Below are 12,324 nucleotides of genomic sequence, written 5' to 3'. Positions count from 1 at the left end.
AAAGCTCATTTAGGTTACAGGAGTGCCGGGTCCAAATTATAAAGGGTCTAAACAGCAAGTTCATCAAATGCGCGTTTAAAGTATTACTAACAGCCGACAAAGCGGCGCGGCGACACCCACGGAGTGGCTTGAATCGCTGCCTCTTTTACGGAGAAATTGACCAGCAATCGGACGTTTAAAAGCATCACCACTGAGAGTTAATCAGCATCGGTACTACCGTAAAACCGGTTTGACAGGAAAGTAGGTAGCGTCCCTAAAATCGCGATCCGAATCCATCTTATCATTGGTAACGACAGTAAACTGCAGTTTCTTCATTGAGGTTAAAACCGACAGGTAATAAGAGGCTCCCTGTACCATTAATGTAATTTCATTAATGTACACACGGTACAGTAAAAGATGGAGTGCTTTTATTGGTTATTATAGGATTCCTACATTATTATTGCTCTAAAAACTAACATTCATCTCAACACAGGAAATCAATTAATGGTATTACGACGTTATGACAACATAAAAATATATCAAGTAAGTAATTAAGTCAAATTCTGAAAATGAAGGTTTCTGTCACATCCAATTGTATAAGCAGATAGCTTAATTAAAATGCGAATAAACCAAATGCATTTAAATTAGCCTAATTGATAAAATTATGTGATCCATTTTAAGTTTCACTTTGAAGATGCCATGGCACCATAATCTGCGCAGGTTTCAGAGAATGTGTCTAGAAAAGGTGAATGGCAGACAATCTGAACCAAATGTGAAATCCTAGCTGACCAGGAGAAACGGAGTTAAAAAAAAATGTATCAGAGAAAATTCAGCCGGCGCACCAACCCTGCGCAGTATTTAATTTAATTTAATATGATGCGACGGTTATGTTCCCGAATAAACGCGGATTTGTGTGTGTGTAATATATATATGCACATGTGCTTTTTTTTTCTTTTCAAAATAGTGTCAAACTCTCAATACATTATCATTCCGAATATTTGTGGTTTCAGTTCGTGCGGGCTACTGCAATAAACTATTATTTTGACACCAATATAAATAAATACATACATACATAAAAATAAATGTGACCCATATTTTGAAATACTTATTTTCCTGAAACTGACCAAGCACCTTAAACATTCCGAGGACATTCGAAAGGCAGCAGGTGAGAGGTTTGAAAGGCCGCGCACGGCACCGTGTCGATGCCCGGGTACGCGCGCGCTTAACGGGGGTGACTGACCCGAGCATCTCAATCAGGGATTTCTGATAATTTATCTCAGACTAACATCCACAAAGGAAATATTCCCATGCGGAATTTGATAGAAATTAATATTTGATTTAAACGAGTGAAGGTGTCACTTTCCTTCAGCGCGAACATCCTCTGCTGTAGTCTTATTCTTGTGGCCGATTATGGTTTAATAATTGCATTTACAGTGTGTAGACGTGCGTTGATGTGCCCTCTAAACTTTACAGCTTACGTAACTCACTCAGGACAACAGATAATCATTTGGGTAAAGCGGAATACCCTAATAGTATTTTAATTACATAAATATTAATTATCTAAATGATAAAATGTTCTAAATATTTCCGCTTGACAGCTGGACTGTACTTAAATCAATTATTTTCTTATATATGTAAATATGTTGTAATGTCCCACCGATAATTTGATATTAAAATAAACGATAGCGACAGAACAAACCACTTTAAAACTTTATTCTTGTTTCATCACATGCGAAAAATGATGGAGAAAAGCTTCTTCAGGAAGCACGCCCTGATCTTTTATTTATAATGGATACGGGGCAATCCCCAGCTCTGAACAGACTCATTAGCCGGGTGCCATGAATCCACACAGAACTGGGCGGCAAAAGGCGGCGCCCAGTTCCTCCTAACCTTCTGGCACCGGTGGACCCTGCGCGCTGGGCATGTTTCTTAAGCTACTAGCGGCTTGAATCGGAAAGAAATACTGGATATGTATCCAATCAATTTAAAAAGATATTACCTATATAAACAAAAATATCCACAACAGTACATGGCAACATACATTTGTTTAATAAGGGTGTTGTTGTGTTTCACTTTCAACTGGATAAACAGCCTATACATGACAATTATTTCGCAACAGTAGGCTGTTCCTGTTACTATTGTTTTTGTATATTTGTTTACCTTGTTGATTCGTACATTGACAAATTAAATGAAAAATTGAATTCGTTTAAATTCAAATATTTACATATTTTTGCTACGTTATTGCAAATATACACTGTTGGTTTTATTCCGGCGTTCAAAACACTGCCAACATAAATATAGAATTTTATCTGGTTAAAATCAATACGCTGACGATGAACCTGTAGTTAACAAGTTAAATTCTTTATGTTATTAACATTTCAAAAACAAAGATAAGCTTCAGGCTATACCACCAAAAAGCCGCAGTTTGCATGACTAAATAAGACAAGCTGATCACATTTACCGTGATATATACAAATGTATTTGGCCAGTGTTTAACTATGTGACTAGCTGCCTCCTGCGCCTGGCTTCCTTTTTGTGCCTCTCTCAAACTGTCTTTTTCCTCACTTGATTTTCAAACCGAGAAGCCGTCCGCACACTTCCTCAAGCCGCTTTTTCCTAATACTTTCCTGCCCCTCTCTATTTATGAAAACGTCACTTCAGGTCCCTCCCTGTTTGAATCTCATTAGTTTCTTGTGTGTTTCTCCCTGTCAATAATCCCGAATCCAGACTCTCTCTATTTCCATCCCTCTCTATCTGTCAATCAGCGCCGCCTTTGAACTGAAAACCACTCCGACCAACTTCAACTCCCTCAATCCGAGCGCCTCGGCTCCGTCTCCGGCTCCTTTTTCTGCCAACATTTCCCTCTTTTTAGTTTCTACGAAGCGCCGCTCCTTGGAAAACGCTAATAGAGACCCTTAACTTCAGCTCGGATTCGGGATCGCCAAGATCAAGGGTTTAAAAACTTTGTGTTTTTGCCCCCAAAATCGGTCGGGAAGATGCCGCAGCTGAACGGCGGTGGAGGGGACGATCTGGGAGCGACCGACGAGATGATCTCCTTCAAAGACGAGGGCGAGCAGGAGGAGAAGATCTCGGAGATCTCTTCGGCTGAGAGGGATCTAGCAGATGTCAAATCTTCTCTCGTAAACGAATCAGAAACGAACCAGAACAGCTCGTCGGATTCGGAGGTGAGTGCGAATCCAAGTGGCTCTTTGGTCCGGCCCGGAAGGCCCCGGTTCGGTCCGCTTCGCCGCTTTTGTGCACTTTTTCTGTGTTAAACTTTGAAGCACGCCGTGGCCGTTCAGATGTGCCCGTGTCCTCCGTGTCCTTTAATGCAATCCCTGTGTCTCGTTGCATTTCAAGGCGGAAAGACGGCCTCCGCCTAGGTCGGAAACTTTCAGGGACAAAACACGGGAAAGTTTAGAGGAGGGTGAGTTTCTTTCTGCCTTTTTCTTCACACCGTGTCACGGACATTTAAAACGGCAAAGCAGCACACACGCAGCTTTTCGGGCGGCGGAAAAAGTTTTCAGGGTACTCACAAAAGTTTTCTTTCTTTTCCCCCCGCCATGTTAGCTGCGAAAAGGCAAGATGGAGGGCTGTTCAAGAGCCCACCGTACCCGGGCTACCCCTTTATAATGATCCCGGATCTTACGGGCCCGTACCTGCCGAACGGATCGCTGTCCCCGACGGCGCGCACAGTAAGTTACTGACGTACCGGGCGTCCGTTTGTGTGCATGTGGAGCCGCTCCGAGCGGCTGGAGGGGCTGCCTGCATACCGCCGCACACACCGCCCGGGTCGCACCGGTACCGAGCGAAACTTTCGTAACTTTCCCGGCGGCTCGGAGCGCGAGCCGGAGCTGCGCGTCGACGTGTGGCGCCTATGCCAGGTACCGCACCTTCTACAAATGAAGACGCACACACTGCATATTTATTCTACACATTATATGCCTTCCTGTTCTGTACAAGCGCACAAATTATTCTCTACCAAAAGCGAAATTAAATGAAAATAAAGCATGCTATGTTTATATTTAATTATATTACCCACACATGGTGTTTCACCGGAGGCATAAATTATTTTAGCATTAATACACGAATTAAAATATTCATTATTATAATGCAGTTTGTACCAGCGGGTAAACGCCGCTTGTTTTTATCGGTAAATATTGCAACAATTAATTCCTGACATTTTTTATAGTTATGAATTGCAGCTCTGTGGGCGACATCTTTTTTTTTTTTTGTCGGCATAATGGTTAATAACAGTATTGTTCATATTTCTATTTAAATATTTTTTACTTATCTATTAATATTATGCTGAAGTAGCGGAAGTAAAACGCTCAGAAATTATATGCATAGTAGCCTAGTTCTTATTAAAATACTTTTGTAATGCCCCGGTTATTATTAATTCATATATAGGACCATATTTAAATAATAATCATCAAGAAATTACACAGGCAATCATAAACACGAAAGCACACCCGTTCAAAGATATTTAAAATAGTACTTAAATGTGCACGTGTATATGCGACCCGCTTATCAGTGGCCGTGATCGTTGGTGCAAAGTGAACACATTATTCCTCACTTAATACGCTGCCATTAAACGGCCCCTTTGGGACAGTATAGGGCACTTTGGGGCGGTTTTTGAGGCCCGCTTTACTCCGTTTTTTAGGTTTATTATTTCTTATTGTAATTTGACTGATGGGCACGTTATGAATGAACTGCAGGAAACGTAGAAACGCATTATGTGTGATACTGCGGCGTGACCAAACACCAAGGTACACTTATTTGAATTAAAAACAACGGACTTAAAAACAGAATTAAAAGCGCATCCTTGAAATTATTTTTTTTTACGAAATAGGAGAAATTAGCATAAAAAAAAATCACACCAAAACGTAATGTGCAGCCGTAGTACAAACGGGAGGTGCTGAAGATGCTTTATGATTTAAAAACGTTATGCGTATTTCGATATGAAATACATTAAAATGTTAGAAGTATTTGCTAGCCTGTGTTTGAGTGAATCCTCTGTGTTGTGTGTGTGTGTCCCTTCTGTCTTTGCATTAACATCATCCCCTGTATGTTATACCAGCAGCATTTACCTAATATGCAGCATTCTCGCAAATGCTATTTCTGTAAATGGAGAATTTTATGCAGAGATATTTATACAATTTTTGCTTTAAATAAAAACATTAAGTTTTTTCTATGTGAATGTATATTAAATACATAGGTGACATTATAGGTGTAGAACACACTGATGTGCTCTTTCGTTTGTGGCTTGGCGTGATTCTCGGAAGCGTCCTCTGTGAGCAGGCAGGTGCGTGTCTCCTGTCCTTGCTGACCCTGGTGGTACTCCGCTGCCCTTTGAGGGCTCGATGGCTCTCGCGGCCCGTCCCGCATCGCCACTCTCTTCCAGGCCTTTGTTTAGTGAATCACAGGTATATTTCGGTTGGTCCCCTGCATGGAGGTAACGTGTGGTGATGAGATGTTTAGGATTTATCCTGGATGGGCGGCTTTGATGCTTTCGGCGGCCCGGTGGACGGCCTTATGGCCTCTCCTGCCTCATTTCCACGGCGTCTCCGCCATCGTCTCTGTTTGGAGCCTTTTCACCTGTCAGCCACTTGCACCTTAAACAGCGGCAGCTTTTGTTTCCATAAATATGTGAATTAGTTTCTTGTGAATAATTAATATGTCCATCGATTAGCTGCCCGTATCATAACAAACTATTAGAGCTGGTGTGTCACGCTTCGTAGAATTGGCCTGTGGGTGTCCGTTACTTAATATTATACAAAACATTGATCACAGAATCATTTTATTTCTGTGCTCATTTTTCTAGATGCATTTAAAATCTTTTCCTTATCTTGCATTGTACCTGATATAAAGAAGGAAAACACATCAGAAAATAAATGACTAAATTAAATGTATTTTCTTTTTTTTTTTTTATATAGATTTTTGAGGCATGCAACCCCCCCCCCCCCCCCCCCAGTGAATGTCAGTGCTGCGGCTGTTGCATGTCGCTTTCGGTGTCTCGGACCGCGGTGGTTTCTGACGGCGATGTAACTGTGGGACGCGTTCGCTGATTGTCCTGACCAGCTTTTCTGAGGAGTGGGCTGCAGTTTTCATGCATATTTCTGAATTGTGACTAAAATTAAACCATTTCTTTACTTCCTTTGCTGGCTGTCTACAGGCTGCGTTTTAGGTGGGTTCCATTTGGCTGCTTTGCCATATTCTTACTACACAGTAATTGCATAGTGATTTTTTTCCCTTCATGGTTGCGGGGGGGGCGTGTAATTAGTCTGACCTCAGAGGGCTGTAACAACAGTTTGTTTTTCCAAGTCTCAAGTGCTTTACAATTTGGTATCATTTAGCAATTTGACATGAAGTCGTGTTATGGGTGATATGCCCCCCCCCCCCCCCCCCAATAGGTGGACGTGGGCCTTGCTCAGCCAGCAGCTCTAAATCTGTTACACAAACAGAGCGTGGGGGTGAAAATCGCACCTCTGTCATGTCAGTCTGGGGAGGAAAGTGGGGCCCCTGCCTGTTAGTGGAGGGGGGGGGGGTTGGGGTAGGGGGACAGAACCCCATACCCCCTCCCCCAAGCTTGCAGTGGCTTTAGGTTCAAGTTTGGACTCCATCATGTAATTATGAGAGTGGAAATTCCCCTAAGTGCACGTCCTAATTTAGAGTTTAAACAAATGCTTCCGAGACTGAGGGCAAGGCAGCCACAGACGGAACAATAGATCGAGTATGAGTACCTTCTTATTTTGCTGTCTCGCTGCTGTTTCTGCCACGAATAGACAGTCAGCGAGCGCGGCTGCCTCCTAAATATTAAACACTTTGGCAGGATGTGCACGGGCTCCTGGTCATGAGGCGACCCAGCCCCCCGGCCTTTTGTGTGAGCCTGCAGATATCTTGTCTTTTGTCCGCTCATAATTGACTAGGATGAGATCTTTTCCTCTTTTAATTCAGCAGGACAAATGTAACAATAGATTATGATATGAGTGATGTACAGGACTGTTATGCCGGGGAGGTGTAGCAGGGGGTGTAGGGGTATTTTGGAAGGGCCCACACCTTATCACATTGGCTTTACATGTTAATGGCTCCTAATCGCTGTCCCCAGGGGTTTAATGGCGTGACGCTCTGCTCTTGCTACAAAATATGTGCAGTTTGTTTAAAGAGTTAGCATCCCTTTGTTTTGCAAATCGCTTTTGTTTACAGCGTATGGCCAGAGTCTTTCAGTCACTAGTTGGACATTTGCTCTCTTTCCTCTCACGGCCTCCATTTTTCATTGTGCTTCCACACAAAGGAAAAATGTTCCTCATGTTTTGTACGTTTTGATAAACAGTCATAAAACGACAATCTGTTTTGGATTTGGGGGGAGTTGGGGTCGGGAATAAAGTTTGGCACCATTAAAATAAATGCGAGGCCTGTGAGGCATTAGCACAACGCGATGTGGCCCAGAGCTTAATTAGTCCAAACTGTAATTGTTCATGGTCTGCCAGCAGAAGTAATGTTCAGGAAAAGTGCAGTTGCACTAAATCGGCCCACAGTTTTTAAAACAATAAATCACTTGCATATTTGTGCCATGATTCAGAAGGAGTCCGGGCCTCTCCCATCTCCACATGTGGTAAATTGTAAAGTCAATGAATTGCAGATGTAGGGAATACAGTGAGGTTTTGTGAGTGCCTGGTGAATGAATGCAGAAGATTCACGCTGTAAATATTTACAGACATCACCAGACTTTTGTTTTTTTATATAGAAGGCAGGGGACAGTGCAGCTCGAACGTGCAGAAGTTGGTCATCATTGATCGGGGGGGAATTCAGCTGGGAATAAGATGCTTAATGTAATACATGCTTATGTGAACCTCTTGCAGAATGTGTCTGTTGTTTGGGTTTAAGTCATATTCTTACTGATAGCTAAAGTGACATTTATCTAGTGTTTGTTCTGCGTACAGATTTACATTTTGTTTGCTGGACATTTCCCCCAAAAAACGTGACATGGGGACATTTCATTCTAATTGCAGCTCCAGTCAGTCATGTTATCCTAATTGCAGAGGGACGTCCCCCAATCCTTGTGCAGAGGAATCGCGTTCAGACATGCTCTTTTACAATGGCCTTTCTGTATGTGTCTGAACAAGCACACACGTGCGTCTACGTGCACATGAACGCCTCATGAGCTGTAGTGCTGAGGTATATGAAACAGTGCCCACCCCCCAAAAAGGTGTGTGGAACAGAGAACAGGTTGCATAGCTCGCTGTGCCTCAGCCGTGGGGCCTGGGCCCTGTTGATGAGCCCTTGGTCGCTTGGCTAGCTGTGCCTCGGCCGTGAGGCCTGGGCCCCGCTGATGAGCCCATGGTTGCACGGTTCCCTGTGCCTCGGCCGTGGGGCCTGGGCCCCGCTGATGAGCCCATGGTTGCACGGCTCCCTGTGCCTCGGCCTTGGGGCTGGGCCCCGCTGATGAGCCCATGGTCGCACGGCTAGCTGAGCCTCGGCCGTGGGGCCTGGGCCCCGCTGATGAGCCCATGGTCGCACGGCTAGCTGAGCCTCGGCCGTGGGGCCTGGGCCCCGCTGATGAGCCCATGGTCGCACGGCTAGCTGAGCCTCGGCCGTGGGGCCTGGGCCCCGCTGATGAGCCCATGGTCGCACGGCTCCCTGTGCCTCGGCCGTGGGGCTGGGCCCCGCTGATGAGCCCATGGTCGCACGGCTCCCTGTGCCTCGGCCGTGGGGCCTGGGCCCCGCTGATGAGCCCATGGTCGCACGGCTCACTCCATGCAGGAATGCTGCTCCACTTATTGCTGAGCGTGGCCAGGTACGCATGCCTGGCCATAGATGCTGGCAGGGACACCCTGATTTAATTTCTTTTTCTTTCAAAATGAAGATGTTATCTCAGTGAGGCCCTGCTGCATGGCTGCTTTAATTAAAGATGTCTGATTCATGTTCAGTCTGTGGCTGCCTTTTCTTGTTGTTTTGTTAATCAGAGGAAGGCAATGCGTGTTTAGCTCAGTAGTTCACAAACTCAGGTAGCTGTAGCCGACGACAGTAGCTGCCGCTAAATGCCAGTGTGGAGCGCTATCCACAGCCAGGCTAATTAGTCTGATAGGCAGAACACAGACCTGCTAACAGTAACGTCTGACAATAGGGGCAGTTTGTCTTTTTTGATGATGATGTTTATGAAAGTGTCACAGTGTATGTTGTAGTGATATTTTTGCCATTGTTCATGATGCAGATATTGGGGTTATCACTCATTATTATTGATTTGCCGGAATGTGCGAAAGGAGGCAGCCTTGGGGGACCCATGCACACAGACCCATGGTGCGTGTGCCTCTGGCCCCCTGCTGCTGGTGCACTGGTGACGGTCGGGGAGCGTCTGTAAGAGCGAGGTCTCTGGCCCCGTGTGGGACGCTGGCGTGCTCTGAATGAGCCGCGTAATTGCCGCGGTAATTGGAGCAGCCGCGGCCGTGGGCTAGGTGTCCACACAATGGGGCCTCCGCTGGCCTGCATAGGAAGGGAGGGGTGGGGGGCACTGGTTTGTGCAGGTTTTGACGGATGTGCACCATGTGTGGCTTCAACTTCCTCCACTTAAGAGATTTTGGAGGGTCGGGGGGGCAACAATTGTCCGTGTTACTCTGTGTGCCGCCGTCAGCTGACCTTTGACCTCTGACCTGGGACGTGAGCTGCTTCTGCACAGTATCCAGCTCACAGCTGTATTTTATTGTCAGTTAACAGTGACTTTGACTAAGGTTCTTCTGTTAGCATGTCATGGGCTTGCACTCAACGATTTACAGACGAGTAGCATGTAGAGCAAAGCCTTTCCCCTGGGCTCAGTTTTAACTGTGTCAGCCCCCAGGTCTGGGGGATCGGACCACCGCCTTAGATGGCTTGTCTGGGCAGGTGAAGCGCAGCTCCATGACTCTCCTCCAGCTCTCTTTGGGCGTGGGCCTCCCTGTCATTGTGTGCCAGTGACCTCCTGCCACAGCTGTTAGTCTCTCCAAGGCTCCACACCCTTGGTCCTGCCTGGGAAAAGCCTGTTTTGTGCTTTAAAGGGAGAATGAGACAAAACGATCTCCTGCCATCCCAGTGCTCAAAGTCCTGCCTGATCAAATATCTGGACGTTTTCTGTTACCAGCCCGCTGGATATATATTCATGTGTACAGCCGCAGTAATGCAGCGTGGTCAGCCCGCCCGGCAGCAGACATTGTCTATGTACTACCTGATACTAATTTAAGATTTATTTTATTTGGATGTTTGTATTTCTTAAGATAATCTACTCTAAAGCCTTTAGAGACATGAAAACCTTTTGTGTGTCTAGAACACATAATTGAGGAGTGAAAGGTTATAAACTCTAACCCATGTATTTTTAATCTTCTAATTAAACTTTTAATTGCTATGGGATAAGTTCCAAGGACAGTTTTTTCTGTGTGTGTCTGTGTGTGTGTGTGTGTGTGAGTGAGGAGGGGAGGGGGGGGGGAGAGAGAGACAGTGCTAATGAGGCAATTTTCAGCTAGTTTGCTTGTCAAGGTGCTACATTTATAAACACACAAAGGTGAAGGAGATAGCGTTGCCAAGGAAAAAATAAATTAATCTACTAGTAGGGGGATTATTGGGGGATTTAATGGAAGAAAATGTTGCATTTAAAAATTGCTGAAGGCTACTGAGATGCAGTTCTCATAGATGCTTCCAGCTCTCTAACGGGATCTGTTTAAGTTCACGTAACTTCCTGAAGAAGTGAGTAAAGTACAGTCCCAGGGCAGAGGGCTTTGTTTTTGTTGTTGTTTTCTTTGAGATAAAAACAGCAGTAAAATGGGCCATCACATGCCTGAAGATCACGTTGTGAGTATTCTTCAGAGAAGAACGCTAGCACTGAAGTGTAGGCTCACTTTGTGCATGTGTTGATAACACTCAACATGAAGAGCAGATTAACACAGTGATGATACTGAATTCAAAATGCTCCAGTCTGGTTTGGTATACAGTGGCGGTTCATATCTGTGCTTTCAAATGGCAATACTGCACGCTTCTGAATGAATAATTAATCGCAGTACACAGGTGTTTGCAAGAACAGTCTCTGCTAATGTGAGAAGAAGGCAGAAGTTTGGAAAATTGGCTGTTTTTGTTTTTTTTAAATGATATCCACGTGGTCGATAGAATGGAGAAATTCTTCTTAAAGAGTTGGAGGATTGTGCATTGTGAACTGGAATTCAAACAGAACTTGCCTGGTTCTGGGCCAGGCAGACGGTGGCAGTGAGTGACATGGTCACATGGGCTCTGTTGGGTTGAGCGCCTGCTCACTCATGGCCCCCTGTCCTTTCTGTGAGCCCACTTCCTTTATAACTTTATGGCAGCCTATCTTTACAGATGAACACACACTTTAAATTTTTCAAATGCCGATAAAGGCAGATCAGCTGCCCTGGTAGCATAGTTGACGTTCAAAGTCCCAGGTTATATTCTGCAGCTCCTAAAGGTAGCATTTTCCGTCAGGGCTGTCCTTTATTCCTTCTTGTCTGGATGAAGTCCCAAGGGTCTCCCTTGTCCCATGTGGTTCTGGGACAAACTATGAATCCAGTGGCTTTTCGAGTGTCCCAGGTGTTGCTTCTGCCCCTAACTAACGGATCTCTCTCCACTGCTGTGGAAGTCTAGTCACTGTGTTTACAGAGCACGTCCTGCTGCTTCAGCATGGAAGGGGCTGCGTTTGTTTACAGAATGGAGTGGTTCTCTCGGGCCCCTGGCTTGCCTTGCACTGGATGCCCCCCTGGGGGCTTGTGGGAGTTTGTGTTGAGCTGGAGCACAGCACCCTGTACACATGCACCGACCTATCCTCTGCACTGCCCCCCCACCCCCATGTCTGTGCTGCTGGGGACTGTAGGTTCTCGTGGGTGGAGGGAGGGGCCGCTGACACGCCAGAGGACTAATCGCTGTTTGAATTACCCGTTATGATCCGTTGACAAATCTCTCGGGTTCCTGCCGCTGGAGCAGAAAATGCGTCCCGGGGCTGGCGGTGCAGACCGCACTTCAACAAGATGGATAAAGGCAATTATTGGCCAGAGCTGGGGAGAGAAAATCCATTTAAAGCTCGTAACGTTAAGCAGGGGCCGTGGTTAATTCATTTGGCCAATTTGTGGGTGATGTACGAGTGTCAGGGCACGTCGGGGGGGCGCTCAGTGCTGCGTCTGGGGGGTAGTGCTGTTAGTGCCCTAAACCCCCCTCCCTCAAATTTTACTGCATAATACAGATGGGTCCTATGGTTTGAAATGACAAAAAGATTCAGTGGCTGCAGCAAAGGGGATGCCTGTGCAAATGAGCCAGAAAAAACAGGAGGCATGTGGAATTAAGTTATACATAGAGGACAGGAGCATGTGAGGT

The 12,324-nt window shown here is 45.5% G+C and overlaps 1 protein-coding gene and 1 long non-coding RNA gene across 24 annotated transcripts in view; one reads left to right on the top strand and one right to left on the bottom strand.

Annotated features, from left to right (window-relative positions):
- Positions 1–2,009: 2,009 nt before the first annotated feature.
- On the bottom strand, positions 2,010–3,654 carry LOC140581298 (uncharacterized). Its single transcript, XR_011984356.1, has 2 exons — positions 3,516–3,654; positions 2,010–3,370 (listed from the first exon to the last, which is right to left on the bottom strand). It is a non-coding gene; the product is annotated as an uncharacterized lncRNA (long non-coding RNA).
- The window catches only part of tcf7l2 (transcription factor 7 like 2), an 87,918-nt gene continuing 78,569 nt past the window's right edge, over positions 2,976–12,324 (top strand). For all 23 annotated transcript variants that reach the window (XM_072703458.1, XM_072703457.1, XM_072703456.1 and 20 more), the window contains exons 1-3: positions 2,976–3,164; positions 3,340–3,406; positions 3,550–3,674. In XM_072703458.1, coding sequence (XP_072559559.1) covers positions 2,976–3,164; positions 3,340–3,406; positions 3,550–3,674 — 381 coding nt within the window. The remainder of the gene's footprint in view (positions 3,165–3,339; positions 3,407–3,549; positions 3,675–12,324) is intronic.

This window comes from Paramormyrops kingsleyae, chromosome 20 (genome assembly GCF_048594095.1).
Source record: "Paramormyrops kingsleyae isolate MSU_618 chromosome 20, PKINGS_0.4, whole genome shotgun sequence".
NCBI classification, from domain to species: domain Eukaryota; kingdom Metazoa; phylum Chordata; class Actinopteri; order Osteoglossiformes; family Mormyridae; genus Paramormyrops; species Paramormyrops kingsleyae.
This window is presented reverse-complemented; position numbering and strand designations above follow the sequence as displayed.